At 39.4% G+C, this 25,406-nt stretch overlaps 1 protein-coding gene across 7 annotated transcripts in view; it reads left to right on the top strand.

The window, feature by feature from the left end:
* The window catches only part of LOC129718628 (echinoderm microtubule-associated protein-like CG42247), a 150,000-nt gene that overhangs the window by 118,044 nt on the left and 6,550 nt on the right, over positions 1-25,406 (top strand). For 4 of the 7 annotated variants that reach the window (XM_055669568.1, XM_055669565.1, XM_055669563.1 and 1 more), the window contains 8 exons: positions 8,820-9,005; positions 19,080-19,591; positions 19,653-19,802; positions 19,863-20,130; positions 20,500-20,637; positions 20,698-20,958; positions 21,014-21,434; positions 21,499-22,104. In XM_055669568.1, coding sequence (XP_055525543.1) covers positions 8,820-9,005; positions 19,080-19,591; positions 19,653-19,802; positions 19,863-20,130; positions 20,500-20,637; positions 20,698-20,958; positions 21,014-21,434; positions 21,499-22,052 — 2,490 coding nt within the window. In that variant the 3' untranslated portion in view covers positions 22,053-22,104. Of the gene's footprint in view, positions 1-1,877; positions 2,228-8,819; positions 9,006-19,079; positions 19,592-19,652; positions 19,803-19,862; positions 20,131-20,499; positions 20,638-20,697; positions 20,959-21,013; positions 21,435-21,498; positions 22,422-25,406 lie in introns of those variants that run through there. The other 3 variants (XM_055669571.1, XM_055669564.1, XM_055669566.1) reach the window with 3 other exon arrangements.

Here is a 25,406-nt window from a genome sequence, read left to right as displayed (position 1 = left end):
CACATGTCCTGTAGGATTTGTGCTATCCTCACAGGACTAGCCATTGGTGGGGCATCTACTAAGAACATCAGCAGAAGGGAAAACAAACAAAACCCGTGGTGCTTGATACACGCCTAGACCGGGCCGGGAGCAGGCAGAGGAAGATAGTACTTCATCACGGTGACGACGACGTCGACGAAGACGACGGCCATCGGCAGAGAAGCGACCAGAATGCGGGTCAACTTACACACAGCACAAGGGTCGATATTTTGCACTGAGCTGATGGAGTAGAATGCGCCAAGATACATGTAGAGTTAGGGTGGTTTTGTTTATTATAATTTAAAATTTTTAATTTGAACTTTCAATTTTAACTTTTTAAAATCCTAATAGGAGACGAAATTTATTCACTTAATAATTAGCAAATGCTATAAGCTATGCTGTATAAGTGGGGTAAAACTGATCCAAAATCTGACCAAAATTTGTTAAAACTGTAAAGATCTGCAATAACACCTGAAAAAAGCACATGAGCTCTGAAAATTTGTGTTTTGCAAACAAATCGGTACTCATGAATTCCAAAAGACGAAAAAATAACCTACTTGGTAAAGTTAAAATTACAACTGAAGCCTTGGAGAGAGTCACGAATACTATACATAAAATTGACCGACATAAACTTGTCATGCCATAAGAAAAGTTCGAAAAATTAATCAAACAAGCGACGCGTAAATCCATCTTTTTTGTTAAGCGTGTAACTGCACATCTGTGGTCATCCGCGCATGATTTGAACGATAATATTGTTAGTTTCTTCATTTCCAGAGCCCGCCTGGGGCTGGTGCGGATTTGCACTGATCCGTCGGCCGATTGCGTGAAAATTTGCATGTAGAAGTATTTTGTGCTAAGATCACTGTGATAGTTCGAGACCCATCCTATTGAAAAGGAGGGTGCTCATACAAATGAAACACAAGTTTCTATATATCGATATCTAATCAAAATAACACAATAACAGTGGCGGAACATGAATAAACACTGAAGTCGCTTTGGAGTTTACGCGATTTTTGAATTCCGAAACATTCACTTGAATCCCGGAAGTTTAATTTTTTTCTGGTTTCCATCTTGATGCGAAGGTATTTCATTCTTTGACAGTATTAACTTTCTGCTGGTTAGGTTTGTCTTTAGAATTTACGTTTTTTTTGCATGTGACGGAACTCTGGCGGCTCTTTTTGCGAACTAGAGGTTGAATTTGGTTCTGTACCAAGCCTTCTGAAGCCATGAGTTTATTTATGAGCCTGCCGCTATATAAATACAATGAAATGCCCATTCTCAACTTAGTGAAGTTCAACCTGCTGCGTTATTTCTAATAATATGATTTTCGCGATACCCTTGTATCCATTTCACTAATGGATTCAAAGAGCACAAAACCGTTGTTAAGCTGGCATTGGAATATTTCCAGATCGCACGGTAATTACATACAGCAGCATTGTGCTGCCCTAAAAAATGATTGACTACCATCGAAATCCATTCTGCCTCGAACAAATCGATTGTGTTTGAATAATATTTTCAAGCCCGCAGAACCTCTCTATTCCACAAGTATGAACCTCTCACCACCCAACCGTCTTCCCTTGCCGATCGTCCACAAGGATATCCAGGTGCCACTCGTGAGGCATAAGAAAAACATAATTACATGCCACTTCGTCGTTTTTCGCCACCGCCTGTACTTCCTAAACTCCTTCCGGTCGATTCGGTCAGTGCAAAAAACAAGCAAGCACAACAGGGAACGCGAACACGAGCCCGCGAAACTAAAACCGAATCGAGCCGAATGTCGCACCCGGGTCGCCCTGGACGCTGCTGGAAAGGACTCTGAATGGTGATGGCGCGTGCCACATTCGCGCTTCAAACTTCAAACCGTGCGAACCGACCACGACGACCACGTGGTTCTGCCGTGGCGGTGTATTTTGTATGGGACCTCGGCCGTGTTTTGTTCTTACGCTCTGTGAACTGTGTGAACTGAAACCAGCGCTCTCGCGAAGCAAGTGACAGGTGAAAGTGTACACGATAAAACTTAATTATTACACTGTCTTTGTTTAAGTAGAAACAGAAAGTGTCAAAGGAGTGAAAAAGGGCGTGCGAAATCGCGTTCCGGGAATAACCACCAGCACAAATGTTTGATAGCGAGGAGGAATCAGCATTTGTCATATTGACGCCACCAATGTACAACCATCATCTGCATCATCATCACTACGCTTATAGAGAGGTTAATACGTTATCGGATAAGTGATTTGGCTTAAGATAGGTTTGAGTTGCGATCGTGTGCCAACTAGTCGTGAGTTGAATAATACCCATTAATTTTGACCTGCAGAAAAGAAAAGCATAGCGTGACGTCGAAAAACTCCGTTCAAGTTATTGCACTTTTATAACAACGACGTGACGACAAACGCGAGGACTTTGTCGGTCAGTTGACCGGATTGAGAAAAATGTGGATTATGCTCTAAAAATTTATTACCTTCATATTATGAGGTTATCGCGCATACATCTTTCGAGGGAATGAGTTTGAATACGTATTAATGCTACAATAATTTATTGCAAATTTCAACATCGTGAACAGTTTATAATAAAACTGGAATACGTTAGCTGTTAATTCAAATAGAATAATCTGCAAACAAAATAAGCGATATTGCGTTGCATTCCCGTGGTCGAATTGCGCCAGCTTCTGTGTTCTATATTTGAGCAAAGCCAGGTCAGAATTCGCTGGAGAAAATCTAACTAAAGTTGATAGATTTTTGAACCGTTAGCAAACAAAAAGAAATAATTATTTCTTTATTCTTATTTTTTATTATGCATCTAACAAGCAATCATTACAACCATAATTTTCATCATTTGTCATGTTGTATTCCGAAGATAGCTAATTCGAGTCCTGTCACGGTCGCCATATAGTATAGTCGGTTTTACTTTGGGAGAAAGCAGAAGTTCTATACTTCGATGGATTCATAAAGTTTATTCGTAAGTCCTATCAAAGGTGTTCATGCTTTTTCCTGTCTCAACATTTCCGGGTAGTGAGCGCATGTTTATCGAAAACAACGTCTCAACACGACACTGCACTTAACGTGCGTACAATGTTGCACATTCAGCAGTGTCGCTCGTCACGGGAAACCGCTCACCTTGGTATTTGTGCCCAGCTAATGAGACCCTTTTTTTCGGGCGAGTTACGTTTTTTTTTTCAAGATTGCGGTTTTCAAACGGTGTAACGTTACTGAAAATGACCTTAATAGATTTTAAAAAGCCTACCAGATATGAGAAAACAAAAGCACGAAGATACCAGTTTGGCCAAGAAGATTCTGCTAACCGTTTATCATCATTGAAGTGAATTCTCGCTTGCACATTCCCCCCAAGTTGACAGAACATTCACATCTCATAGTTGTAATTTGGTTCAAAAACTGGACACAGTTTTCAAACAACAGTTGTTTGATTTCTATGACTTCCAAACGAAGTTTTTTTTTATTTTTTGTTGCAAAACTACAAAGAAGTCACTCAAGTGTTCCAGTCGCAACAGTTCCAGTATTTAGTGAAATGATGAAATTGCACCAATCTTTTGACAAACTCTACTGATGATGTACTAGATTCACCCTAGGGTTTTAGGTTCTAACCAACGTCATACCACCACAGTTCAAACTTATGAAAGTTAATCGAGAAAGCTTTTAAGTGCAGTTTTCAATTTTTTTCAGTTTTAGTTTCTCTGTTACAATATTTAAATTAGTGTACAGATTTTGAATAAATACAGTTGTTTTTCTTTTTGAAAAATCTCACAAAAGTTTCAAAATATAATTTTTCATCTTTCATCTCTGATATTTCATTTTTCATCTTTCATCACTTATCCTTCATCTTTCATTTTTTATATTTCATCTTCCATCTTCCTTTATATTTATCCTTTACCTTTCATCTTTAACCTATTACCTTTTTCTTTGTACCTTTTATCTTTTATCCTTTTTCCTGTGTTTCTCTTTATAAATACCTCTATCCTCCTCTCTAGTTTTTCTTTTTCACTTTCCTGTCTATCTTATTTTTTATTCAGCTTTCCCTTTACCTATTATCTTTTTCTCTCTACTATTTAGTATTTTTTTACTTTTATTTTTTGCCTTTTACATTTAATCTTTTACCTTTTGTTTTCTCTCTTTTACCTTCTACCTCGTACCTTTGAGCTTTACCTGTGGACCTTTTTTACCTTTTACCGTTTACCTTTAACCTGTTATTCTCATCCATTACCTTTCACCTTCAAACTTTGCTTATTTTTCATTTTATTGTTTGCTTCCCGCGTTCCACCTATCACCTCCACCGTTTTCTTTCTTTTCATCACCTGTTACCTTCTGCACGGTTTTTTTCCTTTTTTACCCTTTGCTGTTAAACTTTTACCTTATACACTTTAACTTTGAACTTATACCATTGACATTTATCTTTTTCTTTGCCTTCGCCTTTTTCTATTATTTTCTTTTCTCTTTTACTCTTATTACTTTTTTTTAATTTTTCAAATTTTCATTCTTATGATTTTATCTTCGGCCTTTTATATTCACATCTTTTATCTTATATATCTTGTTTTATGCCTTTGTTTGTTACTTGTTACCTTTACCTTTCACCTTTTATTTTATTTATTTTCATCAATTCCATTCCAGAATCTTTTCAGCAATTTCAACACAAAAAATTTTTTTTTCTTCTGTCTTCATTCATATGTTTTCCAGTACTTTTTATTCTATCATTTTTTTATCTGTTTGGGTTTTACTTATTTTTTAACCCTTTATTCGACGCTTTCTATTACTTTTTTAACCTCTACATTTTTCTATTACTACTTGTATCTTTTCATCTACCCTTTTTATCTTTTCATGTTTCGTTTAACATCTTCTGTTCTAATTATTGTAACTTTTTTACTAGAGAAGATAAAGATCTCTATTCACATTCGCTTGCTACCGTTTTTGTTTAATTTTTTTTTCTTTCAATATTTTCTTCTGTCGCTTATTGTTTTATGCTCTTGTTGTATGTTTTTACTGACTTTTGTTCTAGTTTTCTTTTCATCTTTATCTCTATTTCTTTTCTAAAAACAGAAACTTTCTAGTTATGTAAAATAGAGACGCTATAAAAACAGTTTATTACTTTTTCTCCATCTATATATTTTCTAATATCCACCTCAAATTTTTTCCACTATTCATTTCTTTGACTTTCCTTTTGCCCATTTTCAACTCAATGGGTTTTATTACCTTTGTTGTTGCCTCTAACTTTTTGTTTTTTTTCTATTTTTCCTTGTTTCTTTTCTCCTATGTTTTCCTTGTCTTGTTTCCCTCTATGTTTATATCGTTCTATTCTGCTTTTTCGCTCCAGTTTTACATGTCTTTTGCTTTGCCTTCATTTTTCCCTCTTTTTTCGTAAACCCTGCTTTTGTTTTTTTCTGTGCTTTTCGTGTATCTACTTTTAACTTTTTCTTTTTTTTTTGTATCTTGTTTTTTTTACTATATTTTTTTAGTCCATCTTCAGTTCAATATATGCCTTTTTATAGTCCTTTGTTCGTTTATTTTTATTTCCCCCTAAATTTTTTCTTGTATCCTTCCGCCTGTTTTCTTTTTTTTCTTTTCCTTTGTCTGCACTGTTTTCTAACTATACTTCTATTTTCGCCTATCCTCCTCCATTCTTTTTACTACCTATTTGTAAGACTTTTCTTGTTTTTCCATTTTTAACTCCAAGGTTTTCATAATCTTTTGCCGTTGCCCCTTACTTTTTGTTTTTTTTTTTTCTCGTACGGTTTGTGTTTCTTTATTTTTATTTTTTCCACTATTTTCTCTTTCATGCCTTTTCTTTCTTTTTTTACTTCATTCATAAACTATTTTTTCATGTTTTTATTTATTTTATTTTTTATCTTTCACTATATATTTTAGTCTATCTTCCGCATATATTAATGCCTTTTCATATTCCTCTGCTCATTTCTCTTTATTTTCCTCTATATTCTCTTGTATCTTTTCCTCTATTTTTCTTTTTTTCTTTTCTTTTATCTGCACTTTTATCCTCCACTTATACTTCCTTCGTTTTTTTTAAATATTTTTTTCTGTCTTCTGCTCTAACTTTTTCCTTTCTGGTTCTCTTGTTTTGTTTTCCCGCTTATTTTATTTCATGGTTTTCATTAATTTTGCCTCGTCCTGTTTTTTTTCTTTATTTTTTCTTGAATCTTTTCTTCTATCTCTTCTTTTTTCTTTCCCATTATTTTCTCCTCTTTTTGACGTATTTGCTTTATTAATATTGATCTTTTCTGCTTTTTCGTTCTTGTTCCACATGTCTTTTTCTTTGCCTCCACCTTCTTCTCCCTTTTGATATTTTCCTGTGCTTTTCGTATATCTTTACTTTTATCTCTCTCACTATCGTCTTCTTTATGCTTTTTCTATCTCTTTTTTTCATCATCATATGATTTCATCTGTCTTATTTTCTTTTATTTATTTTATTTTTCAGTTCATCTTTTATTTAATATATGCCTTTCCATAGGCCTCTGTTAATTTATCTTCATTTTCCTTTATATTCTCCTGTATCTTTTCCTCTGTTCTCCTTTTTTCCTTCATCTACACTTCTCTCTCGATATATATTTTCTCCTTTCCTCCTACATTCTTTTCTGTATCTATTTCATTAACTTTTCCTTTCTTCCTATTCTTCAACTCTATATTTATTACCTTTGCACTTCCTTCTAAATTTTTGTTTTTTGTAGTACTTTTCGGAATGTCTCCACGTTTATCTTTTTCACCATTTCCGCTTTTATTTCTTTTCTTATTTTTTTTTTTTTACATCATTTATTCAAGCTTTCTCTACGTTTTAATTTTCTTTATTTTTTATCTTTTACAATATTTTTTTTAATTTAACTTCTGTTTAATATAGGCCTTTTTATAGTCCTCTGTTCATTTCACTTTTTTTTCTTCTGTATCTTTTCCTCTGTCTTGTCTTTTATCTCTACCTTTATCGGCACTTGTACCGTCTCTTCCATCTTTCTTTCATTTTTTCGTATATTTCGTTTTAAATTTCTCTGTATTTTCTGCTTTGTCTTTTTTTTCTGTTCTCTAAATTTTATTCCATGTTTTCCATGTTCTCTAAATTTTATTCCATGTTTTTCATTTACTTTAACTTTCTATTTTTCTCTCGTATCTTTTCTTTTACCGCTTCTTTTTTCGTTTCCATTATTCTCTTATATTTTCTCCTATACCTTTTTTATCGATCTATTTTTCTCATTCTCCATATTCCTCAAACATCTTTTTCTTATCCATATTTTTTTTATCTTTTTACTTCTTTTCTGTTTCCTACACTATATTTCCTTTCTATTTTTTCTTCAGTAACTTTCTCGTCTTAATTCTCTCTTTTTTCATCTACCTTCTTTTGCATTTCGCCTTCATTTTTTTCCTACATTTTTCCTACATTCACTCTTAGTAATGTACCACCGTGAACTTTATATTCCGAAGCAAAAACCTTCGAATCCATCTAGCACTAAACACCTGGAAACGTAACAAACCCAAAACAAAAACCGCACATTCAACAAAGTACCATGCGTTCACTCGAAACCATTATCTGTAATGGAGACCCCCATTGTTTGGAGAGCCAAATTGCACCGCGCACAGTTTTCTTGAAAGCTCTTCAGATCGGAAATTACCGATTACTTCCATTCCAGCGTGGAAACCTCCAAGTCACTTTCAATTTTCATGGAATCCGCCACGCCTCTCTCTGTCTCTCTCTCTCTCTCTCTCTCTCTCCAGGAAGGCAATCAGACGCGTTCTCATTAACATTTTCATTCCGGCCCAACACAGCGTGGCACTAATTATTTCCTCTCCGCTTTGTCTCCTCTGACCACACCGACTGTTTGGATTAGGATTTTCCAGCTCATTTTGTCCGTAATGGAGGAACTCCATATCACAGAGAGAGTAGAAAAAGTAAACTTGTTTTGCGTTTTTTTGTTGTTATTGTTGAAACTGTTACCGCAGTTCCTTGGTTGGAAAGTTTAAAATCCATACGGTCCACATTACCGGTATAAAATATTACCCCGAGTGGAAGCACAAATTTTCCACGCCGCAGCAGGTCAGTTAGGTCACGAGGCACGCTCTGTCGTCTTGTTTGACGGCGGCCAGTATACACGAGGGCAAGTGACATGCTGGTGCTCCAATTTTTTGCCAGCACTAAACTGAGTGTAGCAAAAAGCCGTTATTTAATACCCCCAAGAGGCACTAAACTATTCGTCTTCGGTGCCTTTAAACACTAGTCGGCGCAACTTGCTAGTAGGTGGACATGATGGCTTTTTGAAAGTTAGAGAGGATTGAAATGATACAGAAAAAAACGAGACATTCCATTGGAGCAAACTCGTTGCTCCAGTTTTCATTGACATTTGCAAATCAATGTTTTTTTGTACAGTTTCTGCTTCTCACAATTGACGAAATTGCTACTTGACGATTGAGCTTGATTTGAATGAATTCCGGTTGTAATACAAATTTTCTAAATAAATTACCCCTCACCAATTACGGAGCGTTGGATTTTCCGTTCGTGCCAACGAAACCAAACCGCACAAAGGTTTGCGTGCGTGATTATAGCACTCAATTTTACACCACTTGATACTGGCGGTCTGGCGTGAGTTTCAGGTTTCAAGACCAACTTTGCTAGCAATCAGTCACTCCACTCAGGGCCAAACGCAACCCCCGTGGAAAACGTATATAAGAGTACAGGTTTGTGCGTGTGTGTGTGTGGTCCTCGACGGTTAATTTTCGTCAATATTCGCTGGAAAACTGTACTAATATAGGATTTATTTTCTTTTCTAATGAAATGCATTTCGTGTACCCCGATGAACACAGCCCGCTAGTTATGGTAAGAAAAACGGCGTCTGGTACGCTTCACCTGGGAACCAGGGCTGGGGTGGCGGTAGCCGCCTTAGCCGCAAACCGTCCGTAACCGAGGTGGACAACATGCCGACGGGTAGTCTGAAACCGAGCGCCGGTCGGGTCATCCGGATTATCAACAGTCACGATCACAGTGTTCAGGTAAGTTGCGAACAATTAGAATTAGAAGTAACCACCTAATAGGAGGGTTTTTATATTTAAACTCCTGAATTCAAGTTTTTGTAATCCAGCGTAAACCAACACAGAAATCTTTTTGTTAGACCGTTCATAGTTGCAAAATTAAAAAAAGGGTGCATATAATAGAGAACATGCCATTAGAAGGAATTTTATAAAAATGCTTCTTAAGATCAGAAACACACAAAAGCTACAGAACAGTAAATTTGGCTGTTTTTGTTGTCCACATATACTAATAGAAACTATTCATTTCTTATACCTTTATGCAATATAGAAACTTTACACAGCCACGAGGGAAAAAGTATGATCACGTTCGTCTTTCACGTTCCATCGTCTAAAACTTTTGATCCACTGACTCGAATTTGATGAAACTTTCACCACCTTTTAACGTTATTTTAAGGAAAGGGGGCTCCACAAAATATCTGGCCCGAGCCCCCCAACACTCAAACCCGACGGTCAAACCGAAAACAGAATCAGAAAATTAAAAAACCATTAATTCCAACAAAAAAATTGAAAAAATTCTCAATGTTAACAACTTCTATCCAACACTATTTATTAGTGTAAATCTCAGAAAATAAAGATAAAGATTCAAAATAGCAGCTGGGATTGAATAACGGCCGACAGATTTTGATTGCCAATATCCCAAAAACGCTTGTGGGCTGCCAAATACGACTGCTTTTCACAGAAGAAAGTGCGAGCTAACGCTGCTAACACTGCTACTGATATCCGCTACTTAGTTCGAATCATCCTTGTCGTCATCCACTAGTAAAATGATTGGTTTGAGCAGAAAAAAGCTTTTATATAGCCCGATGAGCTTATTTCCGGTCAACTGGATATACTATTCTTCTGTCAACTGTGTTTGGGAAAAGCAAGCATCAAGCGACCAATCAAAGGTCGAAATTTGCGATTCAACAAGGCTTGACAATTTTCAGTAGTACAATAACTTTAATAAACAAATTACAATTTTCTGCATTAAGGCAAATGCATAGAAGAATTTATTAAAAACTAACAGACTTTTTTTCATTTTGTAGATTTTCATTTTACCTAAGTAGCTGAACTTTCTGAGAGACGTCCCTTCTAGAAGAGGGAGGGGTGACAAACTACCTTGAACATATTTTTTACCCCCAAAAATTTTCACATGCAATATTGATTGATTGATTAATTCTAGAGTTCTGCAAAAAATTGTGTTTCATTTGTATGAAAGCACCCCTTTTCAGAGAAGGGAGGGTCTTCAAAGCACCATAGAAACGTTTCTTACCACCAAACTTCCACATGCCAAATTTGGTTCCATTCACTTGATTAGTTTATGAGTTATGTAGAAATTAGTGTTTCGTTTGTGTGGCAGCCCTCCCTCACAGAGCAGGGAGGGGTGTCAAACTATCACAGAAATATTTCTTTCTTCTTAATACGTCAACGTGCCAAATTCGGCTTCATTTGCTCGAATAGTTTTTGAGTTATGCGAAAATTTGTATTTCCTTTGTATGGGGGCCCTCCCTTCCAGAGAAGAGAGGGGTCTCAAATTTTTTTTGTGAAAAAATGGCTTAAACGAAAATTCAATTTAAGACAATGACTGTAAGTTAATTTTTTAAACCTTCAAATTTGAAAAAAATGAATATAAGAAATTTTAGTACGTTTAAATTTAGGTTAGAAATTAAATTCTCTTATGGAAATCAGCATTCGACAAATTGGCATTTAACGACAACTTGCTTACTTGGCTTCGTTTATACCTGACTGACAGAACTATGACTGTCGAATTCGGTGATTACGCCCCGTTCCTCTACTTCGTGTCATTCAGCGTTCCTCGAGGCAGTTACCTTGAACCGATTTTTTTCCTACTGAAGTTTTTTTTCCTACTGAACTACTATCGAATTTTTAATAGTGAAGATTACACCAATGTTTGCAGATCACTCGAAAAAAATGCGTACATTTTGATTGCTTGCAGTCTTTTTGGCATATACGATACCAAACTTCGTGTAGACTTCAATCAGCTGTCCTGTTTTTTTTTTTTTTTTTCATTTGAAGAGCTTTTGAGTGTAATTCCGTTGTCGCAATCCCTAGGCTTTTGTTTACGAAGATACGTTTGTTAGTGGTGAAACCGAGATTCGTGAGTGAAAGCTTCCGAGAGCGTAAGTAGCGAGCAAAGAATTCATTTCGCCGGCGAGTTTTAAATGTGTTCTGCTGTTCTTTGCCCGAGTTTTTTCGAAGTCATTTGCTGTGTATGATCTGAGCTTGTCCTTTTCGTTTTGGTAAGAATATAAAGATTCTCCAGCAATTTTTTTTTAAATCCTTGAAAGGAAATCGTATACCTCTTCTTTTCTCTTCGTAAGTTCGTAAAACGCAATGTTTGAGTGAATTTGCATATAAGTTGCAAGAAATCCTTAAATTGATCAAGTCATAGTTTTTCGACAGCAAACAGCCCTCTTTACACTAACTTTTGAAATAATGATTAAAAATTGATTAAAAATGAGTGAAAGGCATCATAAAAACAAAGTTTTGTTTCGATCGGAGACATTCACTTTTAATTTGATAGACATCATTGGCCAGCTTTTCAGAGAACACTGTGTTCATTGGGTTCGCTAGTGGGAATAACTTATTATTTTGTTAATTTGTGCAAAAAAGTAGGTTTTTTATTCCTATGATAAAAGCGACTTTCGAAACAGTCACACTTTCACTGGCATTTCCCTACTCAACCAACCAATTAATAAAATTTTCGAAAACTAAAAAAAATATTGATATTTCCAGAATCGGGATTATGGCTAGGGGCTGAAAATCAACCTTAGACATTATTTTGAAACCTCAAAAGGCTACTTTTGGTTTTGTCAGTTTAGAACAGCCAAATATCATCCAATATGGATATTTCCGGACTCAGAAAGATGCTCATATGCCAGAATCTGACCACAGGCACCATTTCGAATCCCAAAATAGCGAATTTTTTTAATAGCCTTAAAGGAACCAATACTATTTAATATGGATATTTCTGAAGTTGTGCAGATATCCAAACACCAGAACTTGACCCCATACATCAATTGAATTTACAAGATGACATCTTCGGATGCCTGTCTAACAATACGGGCATTCCAGGCAACTTGACATGTCTTGATATCCAAATAACCTGAAAAAGTCAAATACTATCAGATGTATTTCCGAAATTAAGATGATCCCCAGAAGCTTCAACTTACTTCGAACACCATTTCGAAATCTAAAATACTTCCGATGCCTGGAAAACAACCTAAAATTGTCAAATACCATCCAATGTTATTTTTTTCCCGAACCGAGATGATGCCCAGAGGCTAAAATACTACAAGGTATACAGCCCTAGGGTTGTATGAAATGGTGACGTGGGACTAAACACTGTAATTACAGATAGAATTAATTCGTTTGTTCAGTTATATACGTATTTTATATATCATCCTCCCCAGAAATATGTTTAATAACGCTTGAAAGAACTTTAATGCACACTTGGATATTGTGCCTGTAATGTTTATTTTGTGTGCAAACAACATTTAACAATTACAACGAAGTTAAAGTTTTGCTTCACAACTTTGTTTCATTTGCTAACAATTACAGGGTGACGAAAAAGTCCGGTCACACAGGAAAATCTCAATATTTCAAAGAATAAGAAGAAAATCTGAATCTGGCTTTCATAGCTTTATTCAGTAACTCATAAAGATACTTCACAGACGATATCTCGGAATTACACCACCTTTCTCTGATCGAACCAGCTTCAGGCGTCTCGGAAAGTCGTCGCAAGCGGCGCGCACGTGCTCCATCGGCATCTCGTCCCAGATTTTCATTATAACTCGCTTGAATTGCTCCAAATTTGTTATTTTATAGTCGTTCAGCTTCGAAATCATGTATCCCCACACGGAATAATCCAGTGGATTCAGATCCGAAGACGACGGAGGCCATTCATTCTTCGAAATGAAATCGGTCAAGTTTTCCTCACACCACGCCTGAACAACCTTTGCGGTGTGAGATGGGGCGCCATCTTGCTGGAAGCAGTAGTAATCGTCTTCAAACAATAGTTCAGCTTAAGGCAGAACATTTGTATTCAAACCCGTGTCCAGGTAGTACGCTGTGTTGATTTTGACCCCTTTATCGATAAAAATAAGAGGCAGTTTACCTCTCTTGCAAATGGCTCCCCAAACCATCACTGACGTCTTATTTTGGAACCAGGAAACGTTCAGCTTGTCCGCAGGAGCTTGCTGGAGGCTCAAACTCCAAACTCGATCATTTTGGCGATTGACTGTTTGCTCCAAAGCGAACAGCTTCTCGTCCGAAAAAATAATCTCGTCATCTGCGCGCCAACCAAGCAACTCCCGCGACCGTTGGTACCTCTTGTCCTTTGTAGCTTTGGTAACCCCATTAACCACCTGTTTTTTGTACGGTGTAAGTTTTAAATTCTTGCGCAGAAGCAGGCGGATTGATTCTCGGTTCATTTTAAGGTTCCTGGCCAGCTTCCGTGCAGATTGGGCGGGATTCCGGCGAATCGTGCCTCGTCCTCGGTGCCTCCGGTCTCTAGGTACCGATTCATGGTCTGGTACACGAATTTCCGGTTGATTCCGAGCGGTTTTAGGTGTTTGAATATGTGTCCAGGTTTGTACCCTTTCACATATTCAGCGATGACAGCTGCTCTTAACTCTGCCATGGCTCACAACTCAATGTAAACAAACTGCACAGAAACGAAACTCTGCCACTTTAGGCAGCAAAGTTAACCCTTTCATTTGACATATAGATGGCACCAGAGAGAAGCAACGTGTAGGCTACAGGCGACCCCAAAAAAGTGTGACCGGACTTTTTTGTCACCGTGTACATTCACTGTATTATGAAGACAGCTAATATAAGTATAATATATTATTTGTAAAGTTAAAAATAAAAGGTATCATCTAACAAAGTTGAAATGTAAAAAAAAAGATTCTGAATAGATTTTACTTTTCTATAATTTAGTATTTTTTAGGAACTTACTCGTTCCATATTATGTCGGTCGCGATTATTTAGTGACTATCGAAACTTAAATTCAATAAAAATATCTTATAACTTATAGCCGTTGCAAAAATGTTCAATTCTTGTTGAGTTATCTATGGTTTTTATGGTAACCAGGGCCGGGTTTAGGTGCTAGGGGGCCAGGGGCAAATTTGTTTGTGAGGCCCTTATTTCGTAAAAACATTTAGAGGTATCGTTCTGGAAGGTGACGAGCAAAAAAAAGGTCGCCCCAGGACTAGGGGGCCCCTTGAATCGGGAGGCTCGGGGCATTTGCCCCCCCCCCCCTTAAATCCGGGCCTGATGGTAACCATATTCATGAGATAAACTTTCAATCATCATCAGTAGCAGCACTGCAGTTTTGATTGCACGCGAATAGAAGTCGTGGCCGCTGCAATTATAGACGACGAGAAACTAGCTGCTCTCTGCTCCACATATACTCTACCTACGGTACTGTTGCTTTTACCAGCATGTTTTCTTTCAAGACATCAGTTTTTATTACGCTCTAACAGCAGGTTTATAAAATGTTTAAGAAAAAGGGTTGTTTCAAACTTTTCGAAAACCCTTTACCTTCGAGACATCAAATTAATCTAGCTACATGGAAGCAAACATAAATTGACCTATTGGGACGGTGAGACTTTGTCAATTGGTTTTTAGATATTGATACAGAGAATATCACAGGGAATGGTTGGTGTCTATTCATGTCGTCTATGCTAGGAATGCTCGCATGTGATTGGTTCATTGTTCGCGTATTTTTACCGCTTTGCAATGAAAAAAAAAAAAAAATGATAACTAGCGTATTACAAACTGTTGATTGTATTACAAATTGTTTAGGTACGAAAGTGAGACCGTTGACTTCGTTCTACTCCAGGACATAATTTGAATAGTGGACACGAAGCTAAAGGGTGATTTTTTTGCTATTTGCTTTTTCGTGTATTCAGATTTGACAGTTCACGCGGGAATTCTGACAGCTGTCAAAGTCTAATGTACTCAGTTTGATTTGTCATTTCACCATGAACAGACTTACGCTTGAACAACGCTTACAAATAATCGAATTTTATTACCAAAATTCGTCTTCTGTGAAAAATGTTTTTCGCGCATTACGACCATTTTATGGTCGTCATAATCGACCTACTGAGCAAGCAATTCAAGCTATTGTGACGAAATTTCAAACCAGTTTTACTCTGTTGGGCATAAACCCACCAACACGTATACATAGAGTGCGTACAAAAGAAAATATTGCTGCCGTATCAGCCAGTGTAGTGGAAGACCGTGAAATGTCAATTCGACGCCGTTCGCAGCAATTGTGCTTGTGTTATTCGACTACATGGAAGATTTTACGAAAGGATCTTGGTGTAAAACCTCAAAAATACAGCTTGTACAAGAATTGAAGCCAAACGACTTGCCGCAGCGTCGAATTTTTGGTGAATGGGCCTTAGAACTTGCCGAAAATCCACTTTTTTACCGAAAAATTGTGTTCAGTGACGAAGCTCCTTTCTGGTTAAATGGGTATGTTAATAAGCAAAATTGCCGCATTTGGATCGAAGAGCAACCAGAGGCAATACAATAATCGCCAATGCACCCAGAAAAATGCACGGTTTGGTGCGGTTTACACACTGGAGGTATCATTGGTCCGTACTTCTTCAAAGATGATCAAAATCGCAACGTTACGGTCAATGGCGCTCGCTATCGCGCGACCATTTCAGATTTTTTTGCCGGAAATGGAAGAGCTGGGTCTTGTTAACATGTGGTTTCAGCAAGACGGAGCAACGTGCAACACATCGCGCGAATCAATGGACATATTGCGGAATGAGTTCCGCGAAAGGGACTGGTGAACTGGCCGCCTAGATCATGCGATTTAACACCGCAAGTTTTTTTTTGTGGGGCTACGTTAAGTCTCTCGTCTATGCGGATAAGCCAACAACAATTCCAGCCATGGAAGACAACATTGCACACGTTATTCGCGAAATACCAGCCGAAATGCTCGAAAAAGTGACCCAAAATTGGACTTTGCGTATGGACCATTTAAAACGTAGCCGTGGCCAACATTTGAATGAAATTATCTTTAAAAAGTAAATGGCACCAACCAATTTATCAGCTCAAATAAAGATTTATAATTTTTATGCGTTTTTTTTAAAGCAAAATTCTTAAAAAATCACTCTTTAGATCCAGCCAGAAGATCGTAGGTCCCTCATGTTGCTTTAACAGAGGAAACAGACGCTTCTGTAGATACTCCTCGAGGTAGATCTTCTCGTTCACAGTCCCGGTGTATTTATGAGCGGTGGACTCCTTTTGCCTCATGAGCAGATCATTTGTCAAATTTAATATTTCGTGACAAATTCTGAAATTTTCTGAGTTTCTGCTTGCTTATTTTCTGGGCAGTGAGACAATGAGGCTTCGTCAGCATCTGGATGTGCAGTTTCCGGGCCTGTGACTACCCCGCCGTATTTTGCAGTTCGTCACGATTTGGAGCCTTCAGCACTTTATATTATATTTTCAGAACAAAAGACTCTGACAGTTTCAATTTTTCAGCCATATTTCTGACCGAAGCATTGGGATACCGCGTAATAGCTATCACACCACTTTTATGATCCAGATCACCATAATAACATGCATTCTGACCGCATTTCTTTTTTCGTTCGATGCTCAGAGTTTCGAAGTAACGTTTAGTCACACAACTCACCGTTGATAGCATGATTCCGAGTTGTTTTCCGATGTCCCGCCGATGAGAGTGTTAACGATTTTCCAGGTGGTTGCGCCAAATTAATTGACGACGTTGCTTTTTTATGCTTTTTGTGTAACGGCATTTTTTTTCAATTGTCGGAAAACTGACAGCGATAAAAATATAGTGTACACAATAGACTCAAAACTAATTGTACCCAAATTTTCAAGACAAAATACTGGATAACTTTCTACAGGTTGTTTTCTGTGATGCAATGTTACGTGGGAAACCCTTCATGGATATTTCCGGCATAGCGATGATGCTCAGAAACCGGAAATCAATTCCAGTTATTCTAGAATACGCTTTCGGTGTCTGTAAAGCAACCTTGATGGGACAACAGGATGATGCCCGCAGACTGGTTATCGACCGTAGGTGCCATACCAAAGTACCAAAAAAATGATATGAAGGGAATGTCGAGCTACTCTGGTACCATGGTGTCGACAAGAGGCGCCTTGAGCGAAATCCTCGACGTAACTAGTGCCACTAAATTGACGGTGGATCTGCAAGATTAACATCAGACCAAGGTCTATAAGATCTAGAAGGGAAGCGAAGATACTGGTATAGAGGGCCACGGACAACCTTTTCACCGTACAACAGCTAGTGAAAAAGCAGAACGACCAGGCTCGTTCACTTCTATGGGTTGACAGTGTATGAGTGAATCCGTCAAACTACGTAGAAATCCGTAGAACTTACGGAATAACACGAAATAGTTTTGACAACTCTGCGAATGACAAAATTTGGTTGACAGATAGATCACGAACCTAGACGTGCTGACGGCTACCACGCGACAGAAAGCAGTATTGGTGATGATTTAGGACGGAATCACCCGTGATGGCCAGACTCCGCTGGCCGTCACGGGTGTTTCCGTCCTTAGATCAACTAAAATAAATATCGGGAATCAGTTCTAGAGACGTCATCGAACCATGGGCCTGTCGCCATTTTGGTACGAGGGGTTGGATTCTCCAACAAAACTCAGCGTTAGCTCTGGATATTGGTACATTTTCTAGGGTTCATTTCGAGCTCGGAATGGCCTGCGATTTCGGCTGACCTCAACCCTATGGACTCTACCGTGTGGGAACGATAAAGATTTAATTTTCAAATTATTGAATCCGATTTTTTTGTGATCCAATCAGTTAACAATGCTACTGTTAACTGATTGACTGACTATTTGATTATAATTTAGACGTCTGACTGTTTTCAGTGGCATCATTTTTACTGTAAAATTACACTGAAGATCAGTTTCAACTTGAGAAAAGATTAAAAAAAACTGTTGTGATTTTCGTTTTGCAGTTTCGAAATTCTGCAGCACTGGATTCAACCCAGGCCCAAACAAGACCGTTTGTACCACACACGCAAGTCTTTAGCTGTGAATAATGTCTCTCAATTTGTCGCACGTGCAGAACCGCAAAACGTGTGAACAAAACTAGAACCTTATTTCATTGTCTGGTTTCTACCACCAAAGAGGCGGATAAAATGGTACCTCGTACCAAGTCGTATTTCGTCTTACCGCGCGTGCATATGTTGTAAAGAGACCTGACAGTTCAAGGTCGACTACAAGTCGACCCAAGTTTTGCTGGGCAGGAAAAGGCTCGACCGGTACAGGATTGAGGCCGAGTGTACCTAACCAATTGGTGCCTTTCCAAAGTAGCAATAAATCACAAACACGAAAAAGACGGTTCTAGACGACTGGCCAAATTTCTGACACATGCGGAACATCGTAGAATCTATACTATCGAACGTGACTGACCAGCAGAGCAGCGAGCGGCAAAGTGGCCTAACCGATCGATACCCGAGCCGGCTCTGGGGCGCTCTGGCTTCACTGCTAGGCTGACTGTGCATGGAATAATGTTTGAATAGCTAATAAGGAGACGCGTCGACATGCAAATTTCTTGATTGAATGCTTCCGTTGCTGCACCTGACCACATTTTTCTTTGTTGTAAAGCGGAATTACGCTCGATGGGGGGGCGTTACAAACCGTTTGGGACGATGCGAGTGAGAGGAGGAGTTTTCATTCATTTCCTTTGGTGGCCCACCAGCCAAATGATCAGCCAGCACAACAGCAGCTGGAGCTTTATGGTTATGCGTTCATAGTTTGAAAGTTATTGCACGTAGTTTTCATGAAATTATGTTCTCTAATCAGCTTTCAATTTATTGTAACGGTTACTCTGCCAAATACTGCATAAACCAGTTCGGGTTGTCGACAGATTAAGGTTATTTAAAAAAATTTGAAATGTAGCTGGGAATTGAGAGATCTTTCATCTGATGTTAAATTTGTTTTGAAAAAAGATTAATCCTCCTTAAGAACCTAAATTGACACTTTTCTCCGTTTTTTTCTACAGTGCCGCGTATTGCTAAATCTACGTACATCGCAACCATTCGAAGAGGTCCTCGAGGACCTCGGCCAAGTGTTGAAGATGATCGGCGCCAAAAAGATGTATACCAACCACGGTCAAGAGGTACGCAGTTTCTCCCAGCTGCGGAATGAGTTCGCAGAGGTGGATACGTTCTACCTGAGCAACACCCCGAGTCTGCCGATCGGAGCCCTCGGTCCCGGTGTGATTCCACCGTCGCCGGCGCGCCGCTCTCGGTCCCGGCTGGGTGGGTCCGTTCCGGATGATCTTTCCAAGACCACTGCCCGGCAGCGTGCCCGCAGCAAAAGCAGACCACGCGCCCTGTACGCTCCGGAGAACGAATTGGTTCGGGCATCCTCCGACTATCCGCTGCTGGACGCCATGAAGGAGGAACCAACGCGCATCACTATCCGGGGGTTGCGACGTACGTTCTATCCACCAATGCATCATCCGCCGGTAGACAACGCACCACCAGATAAGAAGCTAACGTTGTTCTGGGTGTAAGTATTTGCCCGGGCGCTGCGAATCCATAATGGTTGACAATGTTTGTTTTGTCTTTAGGCATGGCTATCGTGGAATCGACTCCAAGCGAAATCTTTGGGTGTTGCCCTCGGGAGAGCTTTTGTACTATGTAGCTGCGGTTGCTATACTTTACGACCGCGAGGAGGAAGCTCAGCGGCACTACACTGGACACACAGAAGACATCACATGGTTAGTGAAGTTGCGTTCTAAGGAGTACAATTTTCAATAACTTTTTCGATTTTCCTTCAGCATGGAGGTACATCCTTCGCGAGAATTGGTTGGTTCCGGCCAACGCGGTGGTCGTGATCGAAAGTCACAGGCTCATGTACGCATCTGGAGTACTGAATCGCTTCAGACCCTGTACGTTTTTGGAATGGGAGAACTGGACACCGGTGTCATCGCTGTAGCCTTCTCGCAGCTTAACGGCGGCAGCTACATTCTGGCCGTGGATGCTGGTCGTGAGAGCATACTATCGGTGTGGCAGTGGCAATGGGGACATCTGCTAGGAAAAGTGGCGGTGAGTGTTTTTTTAATGGTTATTTTTATCATTTTCCGACTGCAGACAGAAACTGGTGCCCTAGTTTGGCAAGCTGCAGGCTAAAATTAAAACTAAGCTGTTTGCAAACAAATGGGCAAAGTTTGGGTACAGCCGCTTCATACTTGATGACACGTGTGGGGAAGCAAACTTTCCGCTATAAGAAAAACTTTTCGACCGGCAACGCCTCCCAGTCATGCAATGGCGTAAAATATTCGGTAGCGTCTGTGACGGAAGTGCTTGATAGTTTTGCGTTCCATTCTTTGTTTTTCTTAGCTGTTTTAAATAATGTCTGTGTGTTGATTTTCGCTTCTTCCTTCCACCCTCCTGCGCTGAAATGCGCTAAAACAGACACTGCAAGAAGGAATCTGGGGTGCGACATTCCACCCACTGGACGACAATCTATTGATCACACACGGAAAGGGCCACCTGGCGTTTTGGCACCGCCGAAAGGATGGATTTTTCGAAAAAACAGACATCATCAAACCGGTAAGTTTAAAATTCTCAAATCAAACGCTGCGTAACCTTTGCTGTTGTCACTACAAAAAGCCCTCAAAGACATTCGTGACGTGTGTGCAGTTTGAACCGGATGGTGACGTCATAACCGCAGACAGCGATGGTTTCATTACAATCTATAGCGTAGACGCCGACGGGGCCTATTTCGTGAGGATGGAGTTCGAGGCACACAGCAAGGCAATCTCCTGTCTGGTGATGCTTTCCGAGGGTACTTTGATATCCGGAGGCGAGAAAGATCGTAAAATTGCCGCCTGGGATTCGTTGCAGAACTACAAGAGGATAACTGATATTAAGGTACATCCGGTGTGATGATTACTCTGATCTTTTCCCGCTAATCATGTTTCCACAGCTTCCAGAAACGGCCGGTGGAGTACGCACTATTTATCCGCAGCGCCCAGGCCGCAACGACGGAAACGTTTACGTTGGCACGACTCGAAACAACATCTTAGAGGGTTCACTGCAGCGTCGCTTTAACCAGGTTATGTTTGGTCACGGTAAACAGCTGTGGGCATTAGCAGCTCATCCAGACGACGAAGTCTTCGCAACGGGTGGTCACGACAAGTATGTAGCCATGTGGAGACGGCACAAGCTGATCTGGACATCGTCGGTGGGCTACGAGATAATAGCGCTAGCGTTCCATCCGTACGGTGCAGCACTGGCAGCAGGAAGCTCCGAAGGTCATTTGATTGTGATCAATGCAGAGAATGGAGCCACGATGCTGACGATTCGCGTCTGTGGATCGCCGCTGAATTGTGTGGAGTTCAACCAAGGTAATGTTATTCACTATCGCAGACTATAGAGAGAACTTGTGCTTAAACGAATCCCATTTTCCAGTGGGTGACATGATTGCCATCGGATCGCAGAACGGCAGCATCTATCTGTTCCGCGTGTCGCGCGACGGTTTCTCGTACAAGAAGATCAACAAGATCCGTGGTTCGCAACCGCTAACGCATCTCGACTGGAGTTCGGAAGGTAACTTCCTCCAGTCGGTAACTGTGGATTTCGATTTGCTCTTCTGGGACGTGAAATCTCTCTCGCCGGAAAAGAGTCCGATAGCCATGAAGGACGTCAAATGGATGACCAACAACAACACGGTTGGCTTCATGGTGGCCGGCATGTGGAACAACCGCTATTACGCAGCGCCAGCCAATACCATCATTACGACAACATCGCGAAACGCCGCTCAAGACCTGATTGTGAGCGGCGACAGCGACGGTTATCTGCGTTTGTTCCGCTATCCATGTATCACACCGCGAGCCGAGTTCACGGAAGCCAAGGTGTACTCGGGCACACTAGCGTGTGTGAAGTTCTTGCACGGCAATCATAGCTTGGTCACGGTCGGTGGCACCGATGCTTCCCTCATGATCTGGGAACTCACCGAAGAATAGCCACTGTGGCCACCGTGGCGTTCAGGTGCCGCGCCACAATCCCCGTCACCAGGTAATCCTTCTAACACTAGCCTAGTAGCTCTCAATCATCAAAAGGTTAATAAGAAAGTCCCAAAAACTCACATCACCGCCACTTCACCGATAATCAGTAAAAATCCACTCAGTCGCGACATAAACGATTCAAGCGCTAGTAACAAGCCTATTCCAAATCAACCATCAACTTCACTTCAACAACCACTTCAACATCTTCAAACGCCGGCAAGCGTAGCCGCCGTCGGACCGGCCGACGAGCAGCAGTCCAGCAACGTTTCCTCTACTCCGGCAAATCCTGCAGCTGCGGATACTGCAAACGGTACAGCTGATCAATGGGTATTTATGAAATAAGAACCAGAAACCAAAAGTTAACTCAGCCAGAACGTGCGAAACGTTCAGCCAGTTTATCTCAGTATATCCGTTGATCCATTCCTGTGTATACTGTTTTGGTTTTCTCGCTCGCTAGCTTACTAGCAGCCACCCACACCCCGGTCACCAACCCACTTAGTATTTTTCTATATATTTTTCTCTACTTAGATTCATATCCGGTCCGCTATATTACGCTCGCATGTTTTTTATCTTTTTTCCTAGCTCTAAACGCTGCATGACTAGCGCATATCACGGGTTTCGCTTTTTGTGATATTCGAACATTTTTTTGTTTCGATTACGGAGGAATTGAAGAACATTTGAAAAAGTTATTATATGTATGAGCATATTCGATCCTACAGACCTCAATGTTTGAACAATTTTCTTTTGAAATCTAGACTTACAATTTTTTTCTCATTTTACGATGCCATCAAACCTAACGTGGGCATACCTGCATAAAAAATAATTTAGTTTGTTGACTAATAATGATTATTAGTAATGTAATTCTATTAAAACTGAACTTTAACAGTCTTATCTTACCAATGGCCTCATTCAAAATTACAGCACTCGTGCGCTAATTGCACGAAAGTTGCAGTGCGATTAACGGATGGGCTTTTTAATTGCATGAACTCAAAACTGTCAAAAATTTTTAGGGGGTGCGCTAATGTTTTGTTTTCGTGTATCCGTTTACGAACCACTTTTGAGCCAGTCAGATTTTTTTCATGCATTGCAAGTTGAAGTGTAACGAACATTACTGTATTTCAGAGAATTCGACGTTTTCAGAAGCTGTTCAGTGTGCGGACAGTGGGGTGGGGAATCGTTATATGGAAAAAATGAAACTTGATAGCACAAATCCAGAACCAAGTTTTTTTGGTTCCATTTGGGGCCCCAAACAATACTAAACTTACCGGAGGCCGATTGGTTTTGTCTCCGCTTGGCGCATTGCATTTCAAATTTGTATGTGAAGACCCACTTTTTTGCATTTTGCTCTCTAGAGAGCTCAGAAAGGCTTAAAATATACGGTTTTTTGATGCTTAACAACTTTGCCGAAGACAGTAAGGAGCTACCATGTCCATTAAAAAAGCTATAAATGTTAAAAGTTGTAATGTTGCAAGTAGGGCCCTAAATATTAAGCTTATTTTGTTTGCCTAGTCTAGCTCACTGTATGAATTCGATACGAGAGGTTACTTCTGATAGCAATCCTACTGACGGCGGTACACTGGCAATGTTGGCAAAAAAATGATTTTCAGCATTTGATTCGACATACTCAACTTTGAAGCTATAGCATTTTTTTCGGACATCCTAGCTACTAAAGAGCTTCGGCAAAGTTCTTAAGCATTTAAAATACTATACTTTTACGTAGTGTAGTGCATTAATAATGCTGAGCTGAGCTCCCCAGAAGAGAAATGCAAAAAAGTGGGGTTTCCCATACAAATTTGAAATGCAATGCGTCAAGCGGAGACAAAACCAATCGACCTCCGGTAAGTTCAAGATTGTTTGGGGCCCCAAATGGAACCATAAAAACCTGGTTCTGGGAAATTGATCACTTTTCCCCTCCCTAGTGGTTAATGCGTCATTTCAGTGAGGATCCGATACAAGTGATCAAATTGAAATCAATTATATAGACTATAATTGAAAACAAATGGGACAAACGTGCAATGTGATTATGTATATTTGTTATTTAGTACATACATTCGAGATCTAAAATAACAAAATTAAAAGATATTAATTTCTTTTCCAATTAATTAAATATTTCGTGCATTCAGTATCCCCTCGCAAAACTTGACAGAGAGACGTTAGCTTTAAAAACCACGTGTAGTTTGACGCAAAACTGCTTTTTGATTGCACTTTCGTGCAACTAGCGGACGTGCAATTAAAACGCAGTGCAACTAAATCGCGTGCAATTAGCGAACGAGTGCTGTACATATTTAACTGTTTACGTACGTTTCTCGTAAATAGTAGTAGCTTTTCAACGATCTGCCCAGCGGCATAGAGGTGGTTTTGTAGAAAAAAACCGAGGCACTTTCTGTTAAACTATTTTGAAATTTTAACAAATGTTTCTCCAAAGACTTTTAGATGAGATTAACTTATTAAAATCAAACTTTCAAATTTTTCCCAACGACGTCCGACGGAATGAAAATTGAATGCAAGTTTACAGTGACAAAAACGGTAAAGTACACTGTCGGTTAAAAATACTCTTTCGCACGTTTCCCTTTTCTTCCTTCACTCAGGGATGTGCATATTTGTGTTTAAAATTCAGATTTTTAGAATCCGTGTGCAGAGTTTTAATAATTTACAGATGTTTGCAATTTTTCAGGGTTTCTGCAGATTTTTCAAAAATGTGTGCAGATTTTCAGATACTTTTACCTGTGCAATCGTATTTTTTCGAGTTGCGGAAAAATTTTCATTAGCTTTCAAGCTTTTTTTTCTCGACTTTCTAGCAGTTGTAGACTTTTTTTTTGAAAACTTAGGCCATCTCTGCTCGTGATATATTTTTTGAAGGACCTCGAAAATGTATTTTGTATTTTGCGGTGAGACCATAGAATACACCTAGGGACAAGACACTGTTGATATATTACGAAATATTTCCAATATCCAATATTACAAAGCATTTATCGTTTCATTTTTGAGCACCCCTCTATTTATATCATAGCTCATTGACGTTACATCACGTTACATCATCGTTGGAATTATGTCAATGTGACAGATAAACAATAAATATCAAAATATATTTTTCATGAATATAAGGGTTTCTAGCCTTTTTTTTTTTTATTGTATTGCGAATTTTCCCCAACTTAAACTCAAGTGATTTTGATTTCGTACTGTCTAAATTTCGCACTTGACTTCGAGCAGGGACACCAAATGCATTTAGCTGCGTTCGTCTCATACTTGGTATTTGTTGGTATTAATTCTGCAGATACCAATTGCACTTTTACAACTCGCCGTCATGCCTTC

The sequence above is a fragment of the Wyeomyia smithii genome, chromosome 1 (assembly GCF_029784165.1).
Source record: "Wyeomyia smithii strain HCP4-BCI-WySm-NY-G18 chromosome 1, ASM2978416v1, whole genome shotgun sequence".
NCBI lineage: Eukaryota > Metazoa > Arthropoda > Insecta > Diptera > Culicidae > Wyeomyia > Wyeomyia smithii.
The sequence above is the reverse complement of the archived record's forward strand: the minus strand, read 5'-3'. Positions and strand labels throughout refer to the sequence as shown.